General features: G+C 38.4%; 2 protein-coding genes and 1 long non-coding RNA gene across 5 annotated transcripts in view; 1 reads left to right on the forward strand and 2 right to left on the reverse strand.

Moving 5' to 3' along the window:
- EIF3H (eukaryotic translation initiation factor 3 subunit H) overlaps window positions 1-1835 on the reverse strand; it is a 110376-nt gene extending 108541 nt beyond the window's left edge. The window contains exon 1 of one of the 3 annotated variants that reach the window (XM_519914.9): window positions 1645-1835. In XM_519914.9, coding sequence (XP_519914.2) covers window positions 1645-1776 — 132 coding nt within the window. In that variant the 5' untranslated portion in view covers window positions 1777-1835. The remainder of the gene's footprint in view (window positions 1-1644) is intronic. The other 2 variants (XM_016959796.3, XM_016959797.3) reach the window with 2 other exon arrangements.
- Window positions 1836-1930: 95 nt separating this feature from the next.
- Window positions 1931-12364, reverse strand: LOC134810908 (uncharacterized). The gene is made up of 3 exons (XR_010159658.1): window positions 12280-12364; window positions 11491-11633; window positions 1931-1998 (listed from the first exon to the last, which is right to left on the reverse strand). It is a non-coding gene; the product is annotated as an uncharacterized LOC134810908 (long non-coding RNA).
- A 45-nt stretch (window positions 12365-12409) lies between these two features.
- Window positions 12410-20646, forward strand: UTP23 (UTP23 small subunit processome component). The gene is made up of 3 exons (XM_519915.9): window positions 12410-12767; window positions 16164-16338; window positions 17429-20646. Exons 1-3 carry the CDS (start codon window positions 12580-12582, stop codon window positions 17813-17815), a joined length of 750 nt encoding a protein of 249 aa, XP_519915.3. The 5' UTR covers window positions 12410-12579; the 3' UTR covers window positions 17816-20646.
- The last annotated feature ends 7350 nt before the right edge of the window (window positions 20647-27996 follow it).

The raw sequence follows: 27996 nt of genomic DNA on the forward strand, positions 1-27996 counted from the left end.
ATTTGCAATCTCTAAAGATACGTCACTTATTCCTGAACACACATCTGCCTCCCATGAGCCAGGGAAAGCCACAGTGCCAGTACACAGGCCAGATAGTACTCCATTTTCTTTTTTTTTTTTTTTTTTGGACGGAGGCTCGCTCTATTGCCCAGGCTGGAGTGCAGTGGCACAATCTCGGCTCACTGCAACCTCCGCCTCCCAGGTTCAAGCGATTCTCCCGCCTCAGCCTCCTGAGTAGCTGGGATTACAGGCGCGTGCCAACATGCCCGGCTAATTTTGTGTTTTTAGTAGAGACGGGGTTTCACTATGTTGGTCAGGCTGGTCTCGAACTCCTGACCTCCTGATCCACCCGCCTCGGCCTCCCAAAGTGCTGGGATTACAGCGGTGAGCCACCACGCCCGGCCTGCATTTTCAAAGTATTACACAAGTGACATTTAGAACAAAACATTCCAAAGTTAATCTCTTGCCTGCATCTTTCAAACTCTGCTAACCACAGACATTAAACTCATAATAATAATCATAATTAACATTAAGTGATTACACTGTACTACAGGTCACCACATAAACTTTTTCATTTAATCCAAACAACTCTATGATACAGATACTTCTCATTCCCACTTGACAGATGAGGAAAGCAAAGCCTGGAAAGGCTAACTTGCCTAAAGTCACAGAGCTGGTTAAGTGGAAGAGCCTAGAAGACTGAATGAGCTCTTAACCACCAGGCTACACTCTTGTATCCAGTTCAACAGATTCAATTATATGCTGGGTTTAAATTATCAACAGTTTCCACTTAAAAATACCCGCTTGCAATTACAATTTTCACATGAATTTAAAAGTACTTTCTTATTACAAATATCTAAGATCTGCATTAATAGGAAATAACCTTTAAAAAAATCAAAGGAAGAGAGGATGCTTTTTAAAAAGAGGGCAGGAAGGATACTTTTAAAACTAGAACGTCATATAAATGCATTTTGCTTCGAAACAACAGAAATAAAATTTCTCATTCTAGATTTTCCTTTTCCCAGCTAAGTCCATTTCCTTATCAAGAATTTCCTTGGATGTCCTAGTTCATGAACCTTAACTACTAAATACATTTAAGGCCCTTCTCTTTGATATTCTTTTATGTTTTTCAGAATGAACACTACAAAAGAGTATTCTAAATTATACGGTTTCAGATAAAGCGCCGAAGTACAGGCTCAAAAGAGTGGCTACAAAGTACATCTCCACTTGGAACGTTATAGATGTCAGATCCCAGCAGGGAATCAGTGGAGTTTCCTTACTCTCTCCTTCCCAGAGCCCTACTAGGTCCCTAAATCCTTCCCGACACCTTCGTTAGCTGCTGGTCTCCAGGAGTCTTTCTCCAAATCTCCCCACCGGTCATTTCAAAACAAGACCCCAGGAACCTGTCACTCACACCCCTATTCTCAGTCCCCTTCCTGAAGCCCCAACTGTCCCGTTAGAAGACAAGAGAAGGTTGTCGCGTCTCCTGAACAAAAAGTGAAGATGAAAGAGAAAGGTACTAGGGAAAAACTTTAGCCCAGCCACACCAAGCCCGAGGGGTAGAATGCTAGAAAGTACGTCTGGTGGGACTGGGCTGGGAACTGCGCTCCCCACGTGGGCCAGAGGAAAAGGAACAGCACTCACAAGGCCATCTATCTGCACTTGCTTCACGGCTGAATCTCCCGAGCCGCCTTTGCCTTTGCCTTTCCCTGCTGCGCCGGCGGTGGAGCTGGAAGAGGTGGCAGTAGAGCCAGTACCTTCCTTGCGGGACGCCATCTTTCCAAGCAGACAGGAAGAAAGAGAAACGTGAGTTACCGGAAGCGGAAGTACAAGTCTCGCGTGACGTCACTCGCAGGCCGGCGTTCGAGGGGCGGAGATGGAAGGAGAAGCCAAAATTGGGCCCCGCCTCCCTCCTGTTTTCCAGTTTTACCTTCTTTCCAGGCGGTATCCTTTGTGCATGCCTACTGTACATTTTCGACCTCTTTCCGATGGAATGATCTAAGATGAAAGTAAACTTTTTAAATGTTTAATCATTCACCATTAGGCAAACCGTCATAATAGCATTACAGTTCGCATTATTTCTGTAGTGTCTCTTATGTAAAAATGCTTTCATTTCTGATCTTGCAATGAAGTGCTGTACTAACTCGCATTATGCATATTAGAAAACTGATAAGTGATTTGTCCGACATTATTCTGTTAATTAGCGATGAGCCAGTATTGCACAGCTTGTTTTACGTAATTTTAGATAACTGCTTGTAACCACTTAGATTATATAGAAATTAAGACATAGAAACTTTTATCAGAATTACCAGAAATAGTAGCCTTTTGCTATTAGCTTCATGTAGAGATTTACCTGGGTAAAGTACCAAAGAAGTTATTTGAGGTATTGTTGAAGGATGATACACAATATATTTTCTAAAAATCACGCTGATTTATGACACATTACTCTGAAATACACATCTCAAGTCCTTAAAAGAATATATGACAACTGTAAGAAGCCATTTTAGATAAGTAATTTAAAACATTCTTTTCTACTTCCAAATGACTTTTTTCCTATCCCTTATTTTTGAAATGTTTATTCAATCAATATGTATACAGAACTGATGAAATAGTTAAATCAATAAACGGCATATCCTGCCCTGAAGTTTTTTGTTGTTTTGTCATTGGGATCTGGTGTTATATTTCAATCTGGGAGGAGAAATAGTTACATGTTACAAATTCTTAACACTACAAAATGAAAAGTTAATATCCACTCATTTCAAGTGTATATGAAATATTTATTAAAATACACCAAACCCTAGGTCACACAGAAAGTCCACAAATTTAGAGGTTTTAAAGGTTGATCCTGGTAAAATCACTAGAAATTGGTAACAGAACATTCACAAAAAGAAGAAAGAAAATCTCGCATGGAAGAACCAGACTGGAGGTTTTTGCCTACCACTAGGTAGCTGGAATGATGAGCATTAGAAAACAGTGAGGCTACTTATAAACAATAATACATTTATTTATTGCTTTATCCTACAACATACATAACACAGTTTTGTTTCAGAATTGAAATACCAATATCCTCATAACAGTAAAACTACAAAGTAAAGTTTAAAATATTTTGCAATTTTTTTGTCCTTGAAAATATCCAACTAAGGTTTTGCAGCCACGTGTGCTAAACATACTACAATGGGTTATTTTCATCTGTCCTGAGACAGTTCATGTGGGCCCTCTTCATGAAATACACTAGATGTAAGAGGTACAACTGAGAGAGAGAGAGAGAGAGAGCCAGAGAATATGAAGAATTTGAATTAGAAATCAGTATGATCACCTTGACAAGAAAGGGCCCAGAAGCAATGACATTTCTGTCACTTCGGTTCCTAATTTCATTCCTATCTCACTGGCTACCTCCTTTATTCTCAGTTCCCATTGCTGATTTTTCTACCCCTTTTCAACCTTTAAATATTGAAGAGCACCAAATTTAGACTTTGAACATCTTCTTTCCCCTATTTTTGTTCTCTTTTATGGTGACCTCATCCAAGCTTTACAAAGAGATACACTCAAAATAACGTAAATAAATCAATATACTATTTAAAATGTTCAAATAACCCAGACGAATGAAGAAAAAGAAAAGAGAGAAATGAAAACAGAGAGAATGAATAAAAAATAACTTAAATGGCAATCTTAAGCTCAAATATATTAATAGTTATGTTAAATTTTTTTTTTTTTTTTTTTTGAGACAGAGTCTCCCTGTGTCACCCAGGCTGGAGTGCAATGGTGTGATCTTGGCTCACTGCAACCTCCACCTCCCAGGTTCAAGCGATTCTCTCGCCTCAGCCTCTTGAGTAGCTAGGATTTCAGGCACCCACCATCCTGTCCAGCTAATTTTTGTATTTTTAGTAAAGACGGGGTTTTGCCATGTTGGCCAGGCTGGTTTCGAACGCCTCACCTCAGGTGATCCGCCCGCCTCAGCTTCCCAAAGTGCTGGGATTATAGGCATGAGCCACCGCACCTAGCCAATATAAATGTTTTAAATATACCAATTAAAGGAAAACAATTGGATGAATGAATAAATGGATAAAAACATGATCTATCCATAGGCTGTCTATAAGAAACTCACTTCAAACATAGTAATATAAGTACAAAGAAAGTAAAACGATGGAAAAATATATCATGTAACCACTAATCAAAAGAAAGCAGGAGTGGCTATATTAATATCAAATAAGGCAAAATTCAGAGAAAAGAAAATAATCAGAGACAGAAGGAGACATCAAATAATGATAAAATGATCAATCACAAAGAACACATGAGAATTCTCAATGTGTATGCCCCAACAGAAATCAGAACCTATGTGAAGAAAAATCTCATAGAGCTGAAAGGAAAAAATGGGCAAATCCATAATTATAGTTGGAGATGTCAACTCCCTCTCTCAACAATGGATAAAACAACTATGGAGAAAATCAATAGGATATAAGGAACTCAACAATACCATCAACCAACAGGATCAAATCAGCATTTATGGAACACTCAAAGTAGAAAATACACACTTTTTTCAAGTGTCCATGGAATATACAGGTCATATCCTGAACCATAAACAAACCTCAGCAAGTTTAAACCTCAACAAATTAAATGATTTCTGAATTGAAATTATTCATAGTATGTTCTCAAATCACAATAGATTTAAAGAAGGAATTAAAACATAGGATAACAAAATTTTCTGAATATTTGGAAACTAAACAACATACTTCTAATAATATTAATCCACAGATCAAAGAGGAAGTCTCCAGGAAAATTTTAAAACATGCACACAAATTGAACTAGATGAATATGAAAATATAAAATATTAAAATGTGTGGGGCACAGATACATCAGTGCTGAGAAAGAAGTTTATAGCTAACTGCCTACATTAGAAAAAGGAAATGTGTCAAATCCATCATCTAAGCTCTCTAACATCCTAGACAAAAAAGAACAAAATAAACCCGAAGTATGCATAAGAAAGTAAATAACAGATTGTAGCAGAAACTGAATGTATTTAATCACTTAAAGATGGTTGGTCACAACCATTAAGTTGTCTTTCTGGCCTCCCATAAGGAAGTTCAATATTGTGGGTATTAATTTCATTGTGGATATTTATTTATTGTATGAAATAAATTTATCTTGTATTCGCAACAAGATGTTCTTCATTCTCTTTGTCACAGAAACTAATGTTTTTAGCATACTTCTCCAATTGCTGGAAATATTTCTAATTTAGTTACAGGCAAAAAGAGAGAGGCTGATGAGGGCCTTCCAAACTAAGCTGTGGGCACTGCCCATGTGTGATTACTGCCTGGGGACAGGAAGCAGAGGATAGCCTGTCACACCTGAGTGAGCAAATAAAAAATAAACAGTCTAACTAGTTCAGCTTTTGTGGCATAATAACTCTACCCACTAGAAAAACACTGCCCAGTAAAAGTCAGGCTGTGACCATTCCACGCCTCAGAACCACCCAGTATTGGAGCTGCTTTCCCTCACTTGGCTAAGACACTTAAACCCCTTTCAATGCAGTAAAATGAGTCAGGACACCAAAGATGAGCCCCTAAATGTTGTTAAATGTCATTTTATTACGATAGAGAGTGCTAACTTAACAACAGAGAGTATACATTTCGGGGTTCACCTGGCTCGTTCTATATTCAGATGAGCCAAAAGATGTGTGGGGTGTGTGTATGTGTGTGTGTGTGTGCACGCGCACACGCACATGCTTGCCGTGTCTTACTTTGTTGCCCAGGCTGGAGTGTAATGGCACGATCTCGGCTCACAGCAGCCTCAACCTCCCCAGGCTCAGGTGAACTTCCCACCTCAGCCTCTCAAGTAGCTGGGACTCCAGGCACACAGCACCACACTTGAATAATTTTTGTACTTTTTGTAGATAACCAGTTCCACAATGTTGCTCAGGCTGGCCTCGAACTCCTGGGCTCAAGTGATCCTCCTACCTTGGTTTCCCAAAGGGCTAGGATTATGGGTGTGAGCCACCATGCTCAGCCTGCCAATTTAAATTATTTTAAACAAGAGGGAAATATATGCTATCATGGATCTGGATGTCTAGAGAAGGGCATACTCCAAGTGAAGCAGCATAAAGACTCCAGTTTCATTACTTCATGACTCTCTGGACTCTGTCTCCTGCCATGTTTGGGTTCTGACCAAAGACTGGCTACCACTATAATCTCAAGCTCACAGTAGCAATTGAAACAATACACTTTTTGTTTTGTTTTTTTTAAGGAAACCTCTCCCCCAGCCATAGAAAAAAGATCTTGCTCATTAGTCTCATCGAGATCAATTTAAGTCATAGGCCTCCTTTTGTGTACAAATGTGAAATAAGACTATGGGAGGTTATACTTTGAAGAGCTAGGTAATTTGTTCAGTGTTATGAAAGAAACTACAGAGAGTATAAAGTTGGAGCCAATAAAAAGAAAATAATATTCATTTACACATAAGAATTAGCATGTGGTCATTTTCTGTATGTTTGCTAAAATAATAATAATTTTTAAAATGACATTGGACTTTTCATCCCAGTATTTTGATTCATCACTTACCAACTAATATTTAAACAAAGTAATCTTGCAGTAAAAAAAAATTTGAGAGGGTTGTAAGAGTGAATTTTATTTTGTATAATATCATGTAATTAATACTTCATATTGGTGTAATTCAATTATAAATACTAGACTTTGAAATAATATTCTACTGGATTATTGAAAGCATGTTTAATTTCTTGCCACCAGGAGTTCAGTTTCTGCCCTGAGTCCTCCTGCTGCTTAAAAATATATACAAAACCATGAGTGAAAGAGTTGTCTTCAACATTTTGTTAAATATAAATAGTGTTTTTTAGAAAATCCTTTTAAAGCTGTAATCTGACATAATTTCCAATCTTTAAACTTCTTTAAGTAACAGTAATAATATTTGGTTACCTAGAGTAATTTTATAAAGATTCATTAATCTTCTAAAGTGCTTTGATAGATTAAAATGAAAGACCCATTTAGTGTGAACTTCTCTATCAGTTTGAATAATAATTAAATTTCAAATGGCAGTTTGCTTTGCATTACAGTAAAACATGTTTGCCACTGGTACTATTTCTTAACTTTTTGCTCTGCTCTACCAGTTTTTATTTTCACCATTTAAATTAATGCCATTAAACATTTTGTAGTAAAATGCCAATGGAGAGCACTATTTAAATCTGTTAGAGACGGGCTGGGTGAGGTGGCTCACACCTGTAATCCCAGCACTTTAGGAGGCCAAGGTGGGCAGATCTCTTGAGGTCAGGAGTTTGAGACCAGCCTGGACAACATGGTGAAAACCTGTTTCTACTAAAAATACAAAAATCAGCCAGGCGTGGTGGTGGGCACCTGTAATCCCAGCTACTCAGGAGGCTCAGGCAAGAGAATCGCGTGAACCCGGGAGGCAGAGGTTGCAGTGAGGCGAGATTGCACCACTGCACTCCAGCCTGGGCAACAGAGTGAGACTCTGTCTCAAAAAAATAAATACATACATACATACATACATCTGTTAGAGAAATAATAAATTTCTTTCAATTTACCTAACATGGCAGTATTTGTTCTAAGTATGATTTCATCCAAATAAATTATTACAGAAAGCAAACTTGCTAGTCTAATTTTATAGTGATCCGACAATAGTCATCTGATAACTGATGATGGGCACTTCCTGTTTACTGTCTAGTTTAGAAATATCCTCGAGAAACAGAAATCTCTTGAAATCTTTTTCTAAGAGACAGCTTCTCCTTTGTCATTTGACCTGAAAGAAGAGCTCACTGATACTGGCAGGACCTATATACATGAATTCCGCTTGCTTTCTTTAATTGACAACTGGATGACACTAACATTTCCTTGATGTTCCTTACCCAAGCAGCTGGGGCTCTTCATATTTAACTAACTTTTCTCAACAGGAGATATATCCCACTGACACACCAAATTCAAATCAAATTGTTTATACTTTCAAGAGAAACAAATGTCAAGACAGTTTCTATAGTATGTAAAGAAAGATTTGGTTTATTTAACTTTGAAGACTTTCCACCTTTTAGAGGAAACGTATAAACTAGTATTTTGAACCTGTTCAAAGCAAGGGCAATGGTATTGACTGACATCAGCTAACATCAAGGTCTCATCAAACATATTTGTTCATATAAAATTATCTAATTCTGGCAAGTAGTTTTAACTTCCTCTATCACTTAGCATTGAGTTTGGCTACATATAAAATAAACTTATGATAACTTTTTTTTAAAACCAAGGTAGAAGTTTATTTTTCTTCTCATGTAAAAGAAATCCAGAAGTAGAAAGTCTATGTTTGGAAAGACACTTTCACAGTTGCGAGCGATCCAAGCTCCTCTTATCTGCTTTGCCAGTGTTAAGTGAATGACCTCCATTCTCAAAATTACCTCATGGTCTAAAATCGGTTGCTGGAGTTAAAGCTATCACATCCAAATTCCAGGGAGTAGGAAGGAAGGAGATATAAAACACAAAAGTGCCCACTGCCAAGCTAAGTTGACTTCCTTTAAGCCGGCTTCCCAGAATTCCATGCAACACTTACACTTACATATCTTTGGCTAGAACTTAATCCTGTGGTTCTACCTAACTGCACAGAATGCTGGGGAATGGGCTGGCTGCTGTGGCTCACGCCTGTAATCCCAGCACTTTGGGAGGCCAAGGTGAGCGGACCACTTGAGGTCAGGAGTTCGAGACCAGCCTGGCCAGCCTGGCCAGCATAGTGAAACCCGGTCCCTACTTAAATATACAAAAATTAGCCGGGCATGGTGGCCTATGCCTGTAATCCCAGCTACTTGGAAGGCTGAGGCAGGAGAATCGCTCGAACCCAGGAGGTGGAGGTTGCAGTGAGCCGAGATTGTGCCACTGCACTCCACCATAGGCAACAGAGCGAGACTCCGTCTCAAAAAGAAGAGGAAAAAAAAAGAATTCTGGGGAATGGATTTGTTTATCTGGGCACATTACACTCCAGAATAAAATCGGGAGTCTATTCCTACAAAGAAGAGAAGAGATATTGGGTGAAAATTCATAGTCTGTGTCATATCTATTATGTTATATTTGGTGGTTTTGTGAGAAATGTCATGCAGCCATTAAAAATAATGAATGAGAACTCTGCCAATTGACTTTGGGTAGATGTGTGTAGGGATTTCTACAGGATTGTTAGGTGAGAAAAGCAAAATGTATAGAATTGTTAAATATGATTCAATTTCGCATAACAGAGTATCTCTACATAAATATTAAATTGTATATATATGCATATGATATATCAATATGTAAATATGGAAACATTGCCAAGAGATACATAATACATCATCAAAGTGTTATCTGGGCAAGGGGAGAAGAAATTACTATCTTCATGTTGTTCCATTTGTTTTAAGAGGCATATGTTATTTTTGTAATTTGAAATACATAAAGATTTTTGTTATTTTATTTTATTTTAAAGATTATTTTAAAAAGTGACAGCCTCCATATCAGACCTTTGTAACACCTTCTGACATATTTGAAATTTCACAGTAAGGCATTCCATGATGGAGCCTATCCTAGGGGATCTTAGCGAAGAGCCTCATAGGACCTCAATACAAAGTGCTTTACCTAAGTTGTCATAAAATATTTATTTAGCTAAATTATTTATTTAGGCAGTATGTTAGATAATGTTAGGAAGAAATTTTTTTTGAGCTAATGAATGTTAACAAATGTTTATAAATATTTAGATATGAATATAAGGAAGAATAATACCACAATAGATATGTTAGCTAAATTGTCTAACATTTACGAAATTAAACAAAATTATACTAACATTGATGAAATTCAACAAAGTAACCTTTATGAATTATATTTAATGTTTACCTCTTTAATTCCATTTAGGCCATGAATCTTTCATGAGAAAGTCCTATTTGGGAATTAGTCATACGTTTCAAAAATAAATTATTCTCATGTCAACTTGGCTTCATCAAAATTTCATGAAGAAAAAAACTTCAAAATCATGTACAACAGCATAATATTATAAAACTATATTTGATCCAGACATAATAAAATGAAGAACATAAAAAATAAAGAAAAATAAATTAATCGCCTACTTACTCCAGCTGAATGTGGATTTCTATTTGGCATGGAAAATGTCCAGTGGACTGACCTGAGAAAAAAGCTAAAAACTAGCAATGCTGTTATAAATTATTGTTCCTTCAGTATAAGGTCAAAAAAATTTCAATGAATATTAAATATTTTAATAATGACATAACTTTCAAAATAAAATTTCAGATTTAAATTTATATCCAAATGGTTCACTCAATAATGGCAGTATTTGGCTTCTGCCTTGGTTGTGGCTAAATATTGATTTTCCATTACAGATCATTTGGCATCTAAACAAAAGTGTATTAAGTGGACCAATTAATAAAAATATCTTATTGGATAAACGATGCTTTATTACAAAAAAGGTCCTTCAGGAACACTAATGAGCATAATAATGATTTGGGGAGATTGTAATAAATGTCACTTCCTCTTTGAATAGTACCCCTCTCCCTCAATACTTATTCTGAATCAGAAATGGGCATTTTAAACAAGCACACTAAGAGCTTTTTCTGCATATCCCAGGACCTTGTTTTGAGAAACACTGCTGTAATAGAAAACTCTATTTTTTTCTCTTTTTGTCTTCTTTTAATTTAGTAGAGACAGGGGCTCCCTATTTTGCCCAGGCTGGTTTCCAACTCCTGGGCTCAAGTGATCCTCCCGCCTCGGGCTCCCGAAGTTCTGGTATTACAGGCATGAGCCACCATGCCCGGCCGAAAACTTTGTTTTAAACTTGATAATCACCATTATAGACCATCTTCATGTTTTCATAATAAAGATAGGGTGCAAACTGGCACTGTCATATACATAGAGCTTGGGGAAAAAATGTGCTATAGCTTGGTAAATTAAAAAACGACAGCAAAAACTAAGATAAGACTAAAATCCCTAGTGCTGCACCACATTTTTCTTAGTACTGAAAAGTGGCCAAGGAGCTGGTAGATAAATCTGAGGCGATTTAAGAAAAAATGTTTTAACTGTTTTGCAAGACTCAGGTGGTATCTCGTTTCTCTGTCTGTGGTGGGCGCATAGTTGGAGTAGAGAGTTGGCATACAGGGATAAAAAGAGGATTCAAATTCAGAAGTACTGAGCAATTACACTCAAAGACCTTGAATCCAACCCTGCAAAAGTTTTCATGGCTTCCAATTCCTAAATTCATTTTAAGTTTAAATGAAAGCAACCATCTAAGTGATGTGCTGGGACTCAGGTCAGGGCTAACATTATAGATCTTATTCCAATTTCATAAACCTATATATTGAAATAAAACCCCAAATGCAAACAATGCATTCAATCACGTTGTAAATCATTTTCTGTGCTGGTGCTTTCAATCTTTAGCCAAAACTAGATCTGGGACAGATTCCAGGCCAGGACAAAAATGCAAAATTCCATACTCCCCATTCTTTGATTATTTTACCTTGAAGTGGATACTCGACAGTTAGCCACGGGAGAAATTGAAATTTTCTGATTCATTCTCCTCATTAATCAAATTGACGAAGTAATTTTTAAACCTTCAGTCAGCTTTGTGCCTTCCTGTTACTGGCCCAGTATGTAGTCTTCCTATGTCAGAGACCATGGATATAAAAAGAGTACTTGAAACTTATCTAGACCTACAACCAGTTTGACAGTGAGGAAGTTGAACGCAGCTTTCTTCGGGAGTTGCCCAAGATCAAACGGCTTGGGTTTGTGGCAAAACCAGGACTCAAGGTTAGGAATTCTGACTCTAGGCAAACGAAGCTCTTGAGAGTTCTTCCAAAACACTCCATGCGAGTGATTTAGGATGGTCCTAAGGCAGGAGGAAATGCAAAATGGTGGCACCCTTTGCCCTGACAAATGGTTCCTGAGTGACGTTAGTTTCTATGGTGGTGTAGCAAGAACATTTGAACTTCAGGCACGAAAACTGGGTTCCAGACACTAACAAACTACGTGCCCTTCGTGAACGTGCTTAATTTCTCTATGGGAAAGCAGCCAGTACAAACCTCCCCACTCATAGCTATCCAATATATCATTTCCTTCTTTCACTTGGGAATTATAAACATTCAGGGGAATAATGTAAGGTAAATCACTTAGGACAGTGTCTGGAACATATTAAGGCTCAATATTATCACTGACTACTACTATACTGCCAGTCTTTCAGAGAAGCTCTTGCTACGCGCCTCTGAAACGTAGGTAACACGCTAAATGTATTCTCGTAATTTTCTTTTACCGTGGCCCCAGACTGCGCATGTGCGCCCCCGTGCGGAATCGCGCACCCCAGCGGTTTTCCAGCGTACGCACAAGTTCCGCCCTAAGGGTCCGCCCCTTTAAGCGCGGGCACTGCGGTGGAAGCGCGCGCTAGTCTGGACATGACGTAAACCAATGGGCAGGCCCGGAAGACAGAGGCGTTTGCTTCCGTGGCCAAAGGCGCTTCATTTCCGGGTGAAACTGGCATTGAGGGTACTGGGGCGTGCGTGAGGCGTTTACTGATGCTTCCTGGTCCGGTGGCCTCGGTCCCGGTAAGCCAGGCATGAAGATCACAAGGCAGAAACATGCCAAGAAGCATCTTGGCTTCTTCCGCAACAACTTCGGAGTCCGCGAGCCGTACCAGATCCTGCTGGACGGCACCTTCTGTCAGGCGGCGCTGCGGGGCCGCATCCAGCTGCGGGAGCAGCTGCCCCGCTACCTCATGGGGGAGACGCAGCTGTGCACCACAAGGTGGGCCCAGGGGGCTGGGGAGGAGGCACAGAGGGTCCGTCGGGTGTTGTAGAGGCGAGGCCGTTGCTCACAGACCTTCATTGCGAGCTCAGGAGGTGCAAAACGCCCCGCCCACGTGGAGTTGGCAGTTAAGTGGAGAGGTGAAGGTGGTCAGGCGAATACCTATAATAGAGGCAGATTGGACAGTGCCCTGTGAATATCACGTGTCGTTAGCCTGGCGAATGAGAGCACATTATAGCAGAGAGATCTGACTTCGAATCTTGATCCCAGTTCTACCAGCTCTGTGATTTCGGTCAAGTTATTTAGCCTCTCTGAGCCTCGGATTCCTCATTTGTAAAATAAAGATGATAACTGCTTAGAAGATTGCTGTAAGCTCAAACGAGTATAGTGTACTAGAGCATTTTTCGGTATCCAAAGTGTACCCGTCTTCAAATGGTTGCTGTCATTTGCATAGCTTTTCTTAGTTTAAACCAAACTCTGCAAGCCTCACAGTGAACCTATGAGTTACCATCTTTGATGTCCAGGGCAAAAAGTCAGTACTTGAGATTAAGGAATCTGCCCAAGGACATTTGTTTATTCAACTCGCTTTATTAAGTACCTCCTATATGCCACACACTGCTCCCTCATGGCCAGTAAAGTGCATAAGTCAGTCTGCAGTGTGTGTTTTCACTCTAGGTCTGATGTTTCCCCACTTCATTGAAATGTGGGAACACTTAGGATGGAAGCTTGTTGGGATGAAGAGGAGAGAGGAGAGAATTGTGACAGATTTCAGATAACATTTGAGCCCATTCACTTGTTCAATTCTGAGAGGAAGAACTATTTTGAATGACAGAAAAGAATGACACTTCTTGTTGTGGAGACCTCTTCACACGAAATGGAGTTATAAAATGCCTGGGAAAGAGGTTGCAGCACAGAATATATTTGGGAGTGAAACTAGGAAGAAGGCAAATTGAGGCTAGGCCATGAAGAACTATTAAGAAATTTAGTAGTTTTTTCATTGTAGAATATTTACTTTTAAAAAAGCAAAAAAAGAAAATTAAAATGACTCATAATACCACTACTCACGAATAATCAGTGTTAACATGTGCAGTGTCATCCATCCAGTTCTTTATACACACTCACACAAGCATAAGAATGGACTTTTAAGCCAGGCAAGGTGGCTCACACTTGTAATCCTAGCTACACAGGAGGCTGAGACAGGAGGGTTGCCTGAGTCTAGGAGTTTGAGGTGAGCCTGAGCAACATAGGAAACCCCCATCTCTAACTACAGCCATAACAAAGTATGGGCTTTTTCTGTGTATACTGTGTTAATAGTCTCCTTTTCCTCACATACCATTACTTAATGAACAGCTATCTGTATTTGTTCAGAATTTCTCAAGCAGGGTCTCGGCTGGGTTACAGATACCCCCAAAGTTTTGATCCCCTTAGTCTTTAGGCCTAACAAATCCTTCAGTAGTCTTTGCTCCTGAATTGATTGCTTTTGTCTACAAGCAATTTGTCCATATACTCCTGTGTGCCATAGAAATATTAACATTTTAAATACAGTGCTATGATATTTAAAAGTTTGAGAAGTGCCACATAAAGTTATATTCTACAGCAATTTTTCTAAGCAATTTATTTTAACTCTGGAATTTTTCAGACAACTCAAAAGTAGAATAATATAATGAAACCTCTCTCCAGCTTTTGCAGTTACTAACATGGCCAATCTTGTTGAATCCCTCACCTCTCCTTACTGATGCGTTGCTTTGGAGCATGTTATTTATCACTTCTTTGGCATGTATCTTGAAAAGATAAAGAAGGCTTTTAAAAATCAGGATTCAAACTAAATACATATATTACATTTGATTTATATGTCACTTAAGTTTTTTTAAAAAATTTATTTTTGAGATGGAGTCTCACTTTATTGCCCAGGCTGGAGTGCAGTGGTGCGCTCATGGCTCACTGCAGCCTCCGCCTCCCGGGTTCAAGTGATTTCCCTACATCAGCCTCCCAAGTAGCTGAGATTGCAGATATGTGACACCACGTCCTACTAATTTTTGTATTTTTTTTAGCAGAGACAAGGTTTCACCACGTTGACCAGGCTCGTCTTGAACTCCTGACCACAGGTGATCCACCCACCTCGGCCCCCCAAAGCATGGGGATTACAGGCATGAGCCACCATGCCAGGCAGTTTTTTAAAATTTTAGCAGTTTCCCCTCCCTTTAAATTTTGCAATTTATGTTTTTAAGAAATCAGGTAATTCGTTTTTCAGTGGAATATATTTCTTGGCCACTAGTAGTTAGGTCTCTACAGAGTTTACTGATATTCAGGTTTGAAGATGTGTGGAGTTAATTGATGAAGTAGAACAGCAGAATGTTATGAGGCCTGGGTTTTATTTTAGAAAAGATAACTGCAGTGATGTGAAGGGTAAATTGGAGAAACAAGAGAGCAAAGGCATGAATCTGTTTTGCAGTTGTTTAATCAAGAAGTAAGTGGAGCCTAAACCTGGGAGAGGAAAGGCAGGAACCCAAGGGTTCTCCAAAGAAACGCTACGTTACTGAGATAGATAGGTTGAGCAGCTGATGGCGTAGGAGTATGGGTGAAGAAGGGCAGGAAGGTCAAATGTGATTTCTGATTTCTATCTAGGGTGTCTGGGAAAATAGTAATTTCAAAGAGATAGCAAGTCTTGGAGGATAAATTTGGATACAGGAAAGTGGTTTGATCTTAGACATGGTGAATTTGAAGAGTTGATGGCAGGACATCCACAGGCTGGCAGTACTCAAAATAGAGGTCAAGTCTAATGACTAAAGCAAGCAAAATCTTCTTGAAACAGAAAGATGATAAAGGAGATGAAGCAAGAAAGAATCTGGCAAATGCTGGCTAGGGTCGAGGAACTCTTATGACTAAATGTTTTTTAAAAAACAACTTGATGATGTGAGAAGTTTTACTGTTCTGAATTGAAAATATTTTGAAAGTATACCAATTTGTACTTGAAGCAGAAGCTTATTACGCTATGGTTGGGACAAGGGAGCTGTTGTCAAACTGCAAGTCTCGGTACCACTTGCTAGTTACTTGAACTTTGACATGTTACTTGAAATCTCAGAATGGGGTGCTCTAAAATAAGGATAATTTCAAGGTAAGCGACCTAACTTCATAGGGTTACTTTGAGATTAAGCAAGAATTTATGTAAAGAGTAATTTGCATGCTACATGGAACATAATAAGTGCTCAGTAAATTTTAACTGTTGTTCTTCCTACTTGGTAAATGCATTTTTCAAGTCATCTTTTAAAGTAAATGGTTACCAGATGACAAATTTAGATTGTAACAGCATAGTTTTATTTTAAGAAAAAATCGACTATTGTTTTTTACACTTTATGTAAACAAGTGAAATGTATCTGCTATAATTTTTCTTTTCAGATGTGTGTTAAAAGAGCTAGAAACATTGGGAAAGGACTTATATGGAGCAAAACTGATTGCACAAAAATGCCAAGTTCGAAATTGTCCTCATTTCAAGAATGCAGTGAGCGGATCAGAATGTCTGCTTTCCATGGTTGAAGAGGGAAATCCTCATCATTATTTTGTGGCAACACAGGTGATACTACTTTTAAAACCACAGGCAATTTTCACCATTTCTATTTATACTTCATATGGAGCTATTTATAATCAGAAAAAAGTTAGAATGATTAGACTTTTAAAAATACAGGCTTCTAAGTTAATTTGCAGTCAGTAAAAGCAATTGTCATTTGAGAGTTTGAGGAAAACTTTAAGCATGTTGATATTCTTTTTAGTAGTGGAAGGTTGGGTTTTGTTTTTTTTAATGATTCCTTTGTTTTGCTTTTTTTGTTTGTTTCTTGAGACTTGAGGGTCTCACTATGTTGCCTAGGCTGGTCTCGAACCCCTAGGCTAAAGTGATCCTTCTACCTCAGCTCCTGAGTACCTGGGATTAGAGGTGTTTGCCATCATGCTGGACACTGGCAGAAGTTTCTTTTTTTTAAAACAAGAAATTGTTGACATGAGATGTGATGATTTGTTGTAGGGTTCTTGAAGGGAAGATAAGTAGAGCAAAGTTCCTGTATTCTGTTAACTTTTTTCATGTTCCTGTATTTCATACTGTTTCTCAAAGTCATGGTTCATACTGCTTAAGACTGTACCAACAGTATGAAATATTTCAGGCTTTTGAAGAAAAATATTCCCATCTTCTTGAAGGCAGGAGAAGAGAGACTTTTGGGGGTGATATTAAGTTCACATACATACAGATTTGATTATCAGAATTATAAAATTACGCAGAGGCAGAGCTGAATTTAGAATCTGAGTAGCTAATTACTACCCAGTTTCTTTTCCTTTAACCTCTTTAAGCATTCTTGACCCTTTCCAAAGAATATCTTAGAGTGGAAACAGGAGAAACCCACCTAACACATTTACCTTTGCATTAGTTTGTAATTTTTGGCTCTAGAGTATCGATAAATCCGGTTCACACAGCTGCTACTAACACTGTGCTCAGTTTTTATGTTTTTCTTCCTTTATCATAAAATATACCCCCATTACTCAAATGAATAAGTGAGCCTTACTCATTTGAAAAATAAAATCTGTGATCTCTTTTATTTTTAATACAGTTCTTGAAAACCTATTTAAGATACCTTAATTGACATTTGAACTAAATAATTCTGTTTTCTTTTAAATAGGATCAGAATTTGTCTGTGAAAGTAAAAAAGAAGCCTGGAGTTCCTCTCATGTTTATTATTCAGAACACTATGGTTTTGGACAAACCTTCTCCCAAAACAATTGCCTTTGTAAAAGCAGTGGAGTCAGGTCAGCTTGTCTCAGTGCATGAGAAAGAAAGTATCAAACATCTCAAAGAGGAACAGGGTTTAGTGAAAAACACTGAACAGAGTAGAAGAAAAAAGCGCAAGAAAATAAGTGGTCCCAATCCTCTTAGCTGTTTGAAGAAAAAGAAAAAGGCACCGGACACACAATCATCTGCTTCTGAAAAGAAAAGAAAAAGAAAAAGAATTCGGAACAGATCTAACTCAAAAATACTTTCTGAGAAGCAGAATGCAGAAGGAGAATGAATCCTTTGGATACTTTCAAGGACATTCAAATGTGAAAATGAATTTTTTACAACTAGAAGTATTTATAATAAAAGACCAAACTTATTTTTGTAAATGAACCCATATGCTTTAGCTAAAATTAATTATAAAATAAAAACAGTGACCAGTCTAGCCAGTATGGCAAAACCCCATCTCTACTAAAATACAAAAATTAGCTGGGCACGATGGTGCACAGTTGTAATTCCAGCTACTCAGGAGGCTGAAGCATGAGAATCGCTTGAACCTGGGAGGCAGAGATTGCAGTGAGCTGAGTTCGTGTCACCTCACTCCAGCCTGGGCAACAGAGTGAGAACATGTCTCAAAAAAAAAATAAAAACAGTGAATGGGTTTAGGTGTGATGGTATTCACTTTACTTACTAAATGGTTTCGGGAGGTTGTTTCTCCAGGTAAAATTGTTGCCTCTCTGGTCCCATTCCCACCTTCAAACATTATATGCAAACAGTTTTAAAAAATCTTACAGTTGTAAAAGGCTTGTGACAAAAAAAGAGGCAGTCCCTCTTTCACATTGACAGAAGAAACTTCCTCTTTCAATTCTAGTAGTTGAAGAATTTATATTTCCAAATTGTATGATTATACCACTACTTTTTGATACATCAATTATTTATTGACTTCCTACTAGAAAGAGTGAAATTCTGCCCATTTATACTGCACCATTTTTCCAGTATATGAATATTTTACTCTTTGTACATCAGAAACTCAGTATTTTCATTATTATGACTAGAGTTTTTTTGTTTGTTTGTTTGAGTTCTACTTGTCCAATAAGGATGATGATTTTCTTTTAGATGTAAATGTTAACTTCAATAGCAAGAATTCAAAAATAATATTCTCTTTGAGATTGACTGTGAATGTTATTGAAAAGTGTCTAAATTAGTCTGAGGATCAATGAGGGTCAATTCAGTTAGGAATTGAATAATGAAACGTGTCTCTCTGAATTCCCCCGGCAATTGTTTTAGTCATTTATCAGGCCAAAATTAAAATGTTTTTGTACTACAAGATGGAAGTATAAAATTATTGGACAAGTGAAATCGTATCAGTAGTTCCTGACTGACAGCTTCTGGAGCCACACTAGAGCAGTGATTCTCAGTCTAACATTAGGTTATCATGATGACGTATGAGTAAATTCTTAATGGTTAAATGTGAGACAGTTCACATTTATTCCCATAGAAATGTCATTCTCATTTGAATTCAGAGATACTTCTTTGCTGGAAATTGGAATTATAGCTTTACACCAAGGACTGACACGTAGACTAATCTGGCAAGCCAAGGTAGTGTTTGGATTGCAATGTCATGATTCTGTTTTAAATTCTTGATGGTAGAAACATTTTTAATAAGGAAGGCAAAAATACTGGAAAAAAGTGAATACTGTAGGTTTTGTGAGGAAAGTTAACATTTGTCAATGACAAGCATTAAAGCCACCTAATAAAGTGTAGACAAAGTGATAAATATACGCTGATGATACTCATTTCAATATGCTAAAATACATTAAATTTAGGTATTACTCAATCTATTTCTACTTAGTCAGTGCTATCTGATTACCTGTTAATAGCATCTGAACTGGAGAGCTGGAAAAATCCACTTTTTTATGAAGCAGTAATTATAGAAGTACTAAAAATTACAATGTATTAGTAAGTTTAATATTTTGGCAGGGCATGGTGGCTCACACCTGTAATCCCAGCACTTTGGGAGGCCGAGGCTGGCAGATCACAAAATTAAGAGATCAAGACCATCCTGGCCAACATGGTGAAACCCTGTCTGTACTAAAAATACAAAAATTAGCTGGGTGTGGTGGTGTGCGCCTGTAGTCCCAGCTACTCGGGAGGCTGAGGCAGGAGAATCGCTTGAACCCAGGAGGCGGAGGTTGCAATGAGCCAAGATCATGCCACTGCACTCCAGCCTGGTGAGAGAGTGAAACCCCGTCTCAAAAATAAATAAATAAATATGTTTACTATTTTAAAACTGGTTAATCATTTATGTATTTTGCCAGTAAAATTACTTTAAAAGATATTTTAACAAAAGTCTCATATCCTTGTACTTCAGTTTTTTTGTGTGTGAATACTATCCCTATACCACTACCCCTAAAACCTCAGAATTATTTGCTTTATTTTTTCGTACAACTTGGGGAAGGGAACCATGGGAGTGCGCACATGGGATCATAATCCATTCTGTGGTTTGGAAAATGAAAATGTTAACCTCTGCTTTAGAGGGTAGCTACTAGCTTTGTTGGGGATAAAAGTGTAATACATGCACTTTTGAACTCTGAAAGTTTGCCAATCTGAAAAGGGGTGTTTCTGAAGACCACTATCTTTTACGAACACTTAAAAATAAGTGTTTGCAGTTGTGTATGGGCACGATACTGTATTCTTTACATTTTTATGGCCCTACAGCTACTTCTTATCCCTGCAAGTATATAAATTAAAACCAAGTCACTTTAGAACAGCTTTGAAACTAGAGTTTCAAAGGTAAAAGGATCTCATGTTTCTGAATCTGCGTAAAGCAAGATGGCTGTGATTTGACAGGTTTAATTGCTAGTTTTTTATAGGTGGATAGAAATGAATAGTTTGGAGTCTTTAAAATGTTTTTAAAAATGCTTACTATCTATATATATGACATTATTCCCAATTAGTTTTATATCTCCAAGATATATATATGTATATAGGTATATACACATATGTATATATACATAGTCTATATATTCTATATAAGAATATATTCCAATAAGAATATATTCCATATGGGAATATATTAGTCATTGATGTATTTTGCCGGTAAAATTAAAAGATATTTTAACAAAAGTCTCATCTCCTTGTACTTCAGTTTTTGGTTTTTTTTTTGTTTTTGTTTTGTGAATACTATCCCCATACCTATATTCCATACAGGAATATAGTCTATATATTCCATTTAATATATTCTATAAAAATATATATTCCATATAAGAATATAGAATGTATAATACACGAATTTGTACTGAGTAGAATGTGTCAATACATATTTGTTGAATGAATGAAAATGAAGGCCAAGTGTGGTGGCTTATGTCTGTAATCCCAACATTTTGGTAGGCCAAGGTAGTAGGATCACTTGAGCACAGGAGTTTGAGACCAGCCTTGGCAACATAGGGAGATCTCATCTCTACAAATAATCGAAAAATTGCCAGGTGTGGTGGCATGTGCCTGTGGTCCTAACTACATGGGAGGGTGAGGTGGGAGGATCACTTGAGCCTGGGAGGTTGACATTGCAGTGAGTCTTGATCATGTCACTGCACTACAGCCTGGGCGACAGAGCAAGACCCTGTCTCAACAAACCAACAAAAAAGTAAATGAAATAAGGTCAGGTCTACCAGAGGGAGAGTCATGACTCATCCAATTTCCAGACTAAAACAGTTCAAGGGCCAGAACCCCTTAATTTAAGGGGAGGCTGGGTTCTCTTGAGAAAGAATCCAGTATATAAAAATTACAGTATATACTTGTAGCAGTGCTTCAAGTCCCCTTTCCCAAAGGGACCTGTGGCCACTTTCTAGAGGGACTGTGAATTGGGGAATAGAAATACTCAGACCTTTGGGAATATTTCTGGTTCTGAATTGATGCTAGTTGCTAGGGTCTCAAAATGCTACTGGACCACCATTTAGAGTAGGAGTTTATGGTGGTGAAGTGACAGAAAAATTGAGTTTTAGGTCAAATTTGAGTCCAGTGAGCTCAGTAGGTACTTGAGCCCATCCTGTTTATTCCCAGTTCAGAAAGTACAGTCGTTAAAGACATACTTGGTAACTGGTCATGTCCCCATATTGGCTCTCGTTTATGGACTAAGGGTCGTTAGGATAGGAAGGGTCAAGTAGAAGCTGTTGGAATTTCTCTTTTCTGCTGTATAATAAACCAAAAGATAGGACATCATTGGGGGAATTGCAGAGATTATTAACACTACTATCATCAAATGATAGAATGAGGTAGAAGTGTTTATTCCTATTACATCTCCATTTAATGCATCTATTGGGCCTCTGCAGAAGGTAGATGATCTTAAAACCAATGACTGTGGATTATTTTAATGTTAATCAGGCAAGATTTATTTCCAGCAGTTTTTTCAGATGTAATGTCTTCACTGGAACAATGAATACAGCTCTTCACACCTGATACAAAAATGTGCACCGCCCCCCCACCCCCACCCCACCTGGCCCCTTCCCCATACCCTGCTCTTTATCAATGTGCTAGGACCACTAAAAGAACTTTGTTTTTTGGCTGACTGCAGTAGCTCACGCCTGTAATCCCAGCACTTTGGGAGGCTGAGGCGGGTGGATCATGAGGTCAGGAGTTCAAGACCAGCCTGGCCAACATAGGGAAACCTGGTCTCTACTAAAAGTACAAAAGTTAGCTTGGTGTGGTGGTGGGAACCTGTAATCCCAGCTACTGAGGAGGCTGAGGCAGGAGAATCGCTTGAATCCAGGAGGCAGAGGTTGCAGTGAGCTGAGATCATGCCATTGCACTCCAGCCTGGGTGACAAGAGTGAGATTCTGTCTCAAAAAATTACATAAATAAATAAATAAAAAGAACTTTGTTTTTTCTTGACAAGCTTAATAGTACACCTTCACAGTCTTGCATCATGCATATGTTGGCTCATAGGCTCTCAGCCATAATATAGTCTGAAGAGATCTTGATTATCTTGACATTCTACACAACATCACATTGGCCCACTACAATGATTTATTTGTATGAAAAATAGTTGCACCATCTTAGGTGAAAGAGGGAGGGCCAGGTGCAGTGGCTCTCTCCTGTAATCCTAGCACTTTGAGAGGCTGAGGCAGGAAGATCACTTGAGGCCAGGAGTTTGAGACCAGCCTGGGTAACATGGCAAAAACCCTGTCTCTACATTTTTTTTTTAATTAGCCAGGCACTGTAGCGTGCACCTGTAGTCCTAGCTAGTCAGGAGGCTGAGGCAGGAGGTTCTCTTGAAACCAGGAGTTGGAGGCTACGGTGAGCTATGATGACACCACTACACTCCAACCTGGGCAACAGAATGAGTCCCCATCTCCTAAAAAAAAAGAAGGAAACAGATTGTTCATTGTTGTATGAAAGTTTAAATATATGTATAGAAAAATATAAATATACGTATAGAAAGTTTAAATATATGTATAGAAGGGTGCATATGGATGCAGTGTAGGCAAAGGGGTGGGTTGGGCCAGTTCCAAGCTCACCTTTCTATATTCTACATTGTGATGCTGGAGCTGGAACTCTGCAACGTGCAATTTTCCAGTGACAGGTACTTTTTGTTGGGTTCTGCCAATAATGGGCTCTAGAGGTAGGATCTGGAAGGTTAGTGGGGGAGGAAAAGACTGAATTCCTCCTGTTGCTTCCTGTGAGCTTACTGCTTGTAGCTTTTGTGAATATCATTTCTTCCCTTCTAGCAGCAGCAATTTCTCATCCAAGTAGGCTTCAGACCAAGTTTGCAACATTTGCAGAACCTGCTATATTGCTTCAACCCACCTCCCTCCCATCAGAGAACCAGATACCAGCACTAGCTGGCTGGAGCCCACTCTTCTGAGATTTGTCTGGGTACTTGGCCCTGCCTCTAAGCTGAGAGACATCAGCACCTGTGGATTAAAGCCTAGCTTCTCAGAGGTTTCAGCTCCATAGGGATCCTTTTTCAAGCTTTTAAATTTTAAGAATTCTAACCCTTTCCTTTTGTCCCCCTTGACTTAGGGACAGAAACTGCTTCCTCCAGTTACTACCTCCAGAATCCTTAGAGTTCACTTTTTAGCTATTTAGTTATCTGGTTAATAACTTTATACCTAATTAATATGTGTTTATATTAAATGTTCTCTCTTTACATTACTGCTGTGTTTTTTCTCTTAACTAGACCCTGATGGACTACAATAATTTTGCTTGGCCAGCCTTGCTTCTTGTGTCCATTCTGGAGCTAGAGGAAGAGATCACCTCTACCTAAATTAGATAGACTGAGATTGAATAAGGCATAGTCTACTAAAGCAAAAATATAAGGTCCTATTACCAAGACAGGCAAGGAGGTATCAGAAAAAAATCATATCTAAGCACTAAGTTTATCTTTAAACTTGGGAAGTTGAAAAGACAACCTCCAGAATGGAAGAAAATTTTTGCAGATAACATATTTGATTAAAAAACTTGGCCAGGTATGGTGGCTCACACCTGTAATCCCAGCACTTTGGAAGGCCGAGGTGGGTGGATCACCTGAGGTCAGGAGTTCGAGATCAGCCTGACCACATGGAGAAACCCTGTCTCTACTAAAAATACAAAAAAATTAGCCGGGCATGTTAGTGCTTGCCTGTAATCCCAGCTACTTGGGAGGCTGGGGCAGAAGAATCGCTTGAACCTGGGAGGTTCAAAGAGGTTGCAGAGAGCCGAGATCACGCCATTGCACTCCAGCCTGGGCAACAAGAGTGAAACTTCGTCTCAAAAAAAAAACAAAAACAAAAACAAAAAACTTGTATCTAGAATATAGAGAAACTACAAGTCAATAATTTAAAACACCCAATATTATATCAACATAAAAGTTTAAAAACAACCCAATTAAAAAATGGGCATAGGATATGAATAAACGTTTCTCCAAAGGAATATACAAATGGCTAATAAGCAGATGAAAAGATTTTCAACATCACTAGCCATCAGGGAAATGCAAATAAAACCACTATGAAATGCCATTTCACACCTAGTAGGATGGTTATAATCAAACAGAAAATAACTGCTAGAGAGGATATGAGGATATGGAGACATTGAAATCCTCATATATTGCTGGTGGGAATGTAAAATGGTACAACCGGTTTGGAAAACAGTCTGGCAGTTTTTCAAGTAGTTAAACATAGAATTACCATATTATCCAGCAATTTTACCTGTAGACATATACCCAAGAAAAATTAAAACAGATACATGTACATGAAAATTCACAGCAGCATTATTGATGATACTCCAAAATGGAAACAACTCAAATGTCCATCAACTGATGAGTGGATAAACAAAAGGTGGTACAATGGAATATTATTTAGCAGAAAAGGAAATGCTACACATTACAAGATGAATGAACCTCGAAAATATGCTGAAAGAAACCAGTCATGAAGGATCATATATAGTGTGATTCCATTTATATGAAATGTCCAGAATAGGTAAATACATAAGACAGAAAGTAGATTAGTGGATTCCTTGGGCTAGAGGAGATGGTGATGAAGAGGGGGGTATAGGGATTTTCTGGGAGGGTAGTGAAAAAATTCTAAAGTCAAATGTTATGATCAATGCCCAACAACGTGAATGTATTAACAGCCATTGAATTGGTATACTTTAAATGGGTGAATTTGTGTATTAGGTAAATTATTTATCAATAAAGCTGTTTAAAAAGTGTTGTACACACAGTAGGCATACAATACATTCTTATTCATGAATTAGTCAAGAAACCAAGTGGATTGAACAAAATATACCTCTGCACTTTAGGTGTATTTAGTGGTAGGTAAAGAAGAAAAGCAAATATATCCAATTGTTTCCAGTTTCCTTAAAAGGGGGAAAAAAACAAAATTTACTGACAAGCTATTTGGGTGCTAATATTTTATTTCTTTTTCTCCTATGAATTAATCTCAAGTGGATCTCTGCCAGCTTACTAATGCTCACTGTCCACCACCTCATGCAGTCAGAAAGATGCCATCTGTTCTCTTCAGCTGCCAAAGTGTCACAGGTTACCCACAGGTACTAAATGCTGAAAAGATAAATCTTCCAGATGCTCATCATTTTGCCCAACTATTTTACAATGATATTTTGTTTAACTTTATATGAAAATGATAATCCCTATGTGATGAAATATTTTGATCTCCAAAATTGAATTAGCAAACAAATCTTTTATGTGCTGAGCAACATGAACATGGTGCAGTTTAGCTATCGGAAGTAATAGCATTCATACTGGGACTTACTTAGTTTTCTGCATTCAGAAAGAGCAGGGCATGAAAGGAATGTCATTGAAGTTTAGAATACCCATGTTTGCTATTAGCATGTGCTCTCCCCATCCGAGGCCCCTGAGAATGGTGGTAAAGCCAGGTAGCTAGTCAGGTAGGCAGCAGCCCTGATTTTGACAGCTCTGGGTTTTTCTCTCTCATCATCATTCCCTGAAACCGTACATTTTGACACTTAGAGCTGTAACTAGGATTTTCTTTGGTTAAAGTTCAAAGACATTATTTTATTCCACTCTTGTTTTCCAGTAGTGCTTGATGTCATTTCTGGCACCTAAGTGCTTAATAAATGTTGAATAAATGAGTAAATGAATAAATGAACAAATTGAATTGAAGTAAATAAAGTATATTATTATCACCTGTTTCATAGGTCTCCAGCCTTCCTGATTCATGACTGTCAGTATCACAGACATGTTCTCACTCTTTCTTTTATGTATGACAAAACAGGAGCTATGTAACTTTTCTTGTCAATACAGCACAGGTATTGCTCAAAGCTTTATGCCTGGAACACTTATACATTTGGAAATAATCAGCAGTTAGAGAAAAGAATCTTACATTGTGGTCAAAAGGAAGAAATAGTTAGAAATCTATTGTTGGCAAATATGTATTTTTTTAATAAATATGTATCTTAACTGAAATATTACTAACTTACCTCTAAAAATTATTTACTGCTTTTCTCATCACTATATATATATATATATATATATATATATATATATTTTTTTTTTTTTTTTTTTTTGAATCAGGGTTTCACTGTGTCACCCAGGCTGGAGTGCAGGGGCACCATCTCAGCTCACTGCAACCTCAGCCTCCCAGGCTCAAGTGATCCTCCCACCTCAGCCTCCAGAGTAGCTGGGACTATGGGACTACAGGTGGGTGCCACCACACCCAGCGAGTTTTTGTAGTGTTTATAGAGACGGGGTTTTGGATGTTGCCCAGGCTGGTCTCAAACTCCTAAGCTCAAGCTATCCACTCTCCTTGGCCTCCCAAAGTGCTGGGATTACAGGCGTGAACCACCACACCCAGCCCTCATCACTCTATTTTAATGGATTATTTTGATTGGGAGTATTCTGAATATGTGTGTGTGTGTGTACACACTGTTGCACATAAAACACCTATTATTTTTTAGAACAAGTGTAATTAATAGTGCAAGACTGCCTACTGCCCCTCACCTTCTAGCAATCCTAAAGCTGTTTCCCAGAGAGCATTGCTAATTTCAAGAGGACAGAGACATACTCTTTCATTTCTCTCTCCGTCAACCAAAAAAAGCTGATGATAAGAGAGCCATCATCTGACCAGTGTCTGACTCGGTGTCCTCCCTACTGTGTCATTATCCTTTGTACTGACATCTACTCTGCACTGGCTTCCTGGAAGACACCTAACCATCCTCCATTATTTCTCACTGCAATGACGAAGTACTGTAACCTTTCTGGAAATAATGGCCTATCATTATGCATCTGGTCCCTACCATGCTCTGGCTAAACATACCCAGGACCTTCTGAAAAAAAGAAATCTGAAAAAGAAAAAGGAAGTCAGAAATAGGTATATGTACAATCAGTGTGAGAAGCAGAATGCTGTGAGACAACGATTCTCAGCTCTTACTGTGCACCAGGATCATGGGGAACAGTAATAAAACTAATAGATATCCAACTCCAACCTGAGAGAATTAGATCCCTTTAGTCTGAGATGGGTCCAGCCATTTGTGTAATGTAAATGTCCTCCAGGTGTTTCTAATGTGCAGGTTGGTTGAGAATCTCTGGTGTAGGAAAGAACTTGAGTTTGAGAGTCAGGTAATTTCAGGTTCAAATAATCAACTTGGGCCTCTCCTTTTCAGTTTTCTAATAGGTAAACTAGGGTTGATAGGGGTGTAAATAATTATAGTGTCTGTCACCTGATACATGGTCAATAAATAGTTTCCAGGTTAAAGTGGAATACTATGCAGCCATTAAAACTTTTGGTGGGTAGATCACCTGAGGTCAGGAGTTCAAGACCAGACTGGCTAAAATGGTGAAACCCTGTCTCTACTAAAAATACAAAATTAGCTGGGCGTGGTGGTGGGTGCCTGTAATCCCAGCTACTAGGGAGGCTGAGGCAGGAGAATCACTGAACCGGGGAGGCAGAGGTTGAAGTGAGCTGAGATCACACCACTGCACTCTAGCCTGGGCCACAGACTGAGACTCCATCTCAAAAACAAACA

This window comes from Pan troglodytes, chromosome 7, assembly GCF_028858775.2.
Source record: "Pan troglodytes isolate AG18354 chromosome 7, NHGRI_mPanTro3-v2.0_pri, whole genome shotgun sequence".
Lineage (NCBI taxonomy): Eukaryota > Metazoa > Chordata > Mammalia > Primates > Hominidae > Pan > Pan troglodytes.

Excerpts from the sequence above, each read along its gene's own strand:
- UTP23 (XM_519915.9), top strand. The coding sequence starts at position 12,580 with ATGAAGATCACAAGGCAGAAACATGCCAAGAAGCATCTTGGCTTCTTC. Across the intron at positions 12,768-16,163 it reads ACGCAGCTGTGCACCACAAG|ATGTGTGTTAAAAGAGCTAG; the intron begins GTGGGCCCAGGG and ends TTTTCTTTTCAG. Across the intron at positions 16,339-17,428 it reads ATTATTTTGTGGCAACACAG|GATCAGAATTTGTCTGTGAA; the intron begins GTGATACTACTT and ends TCTTTTAAATAG.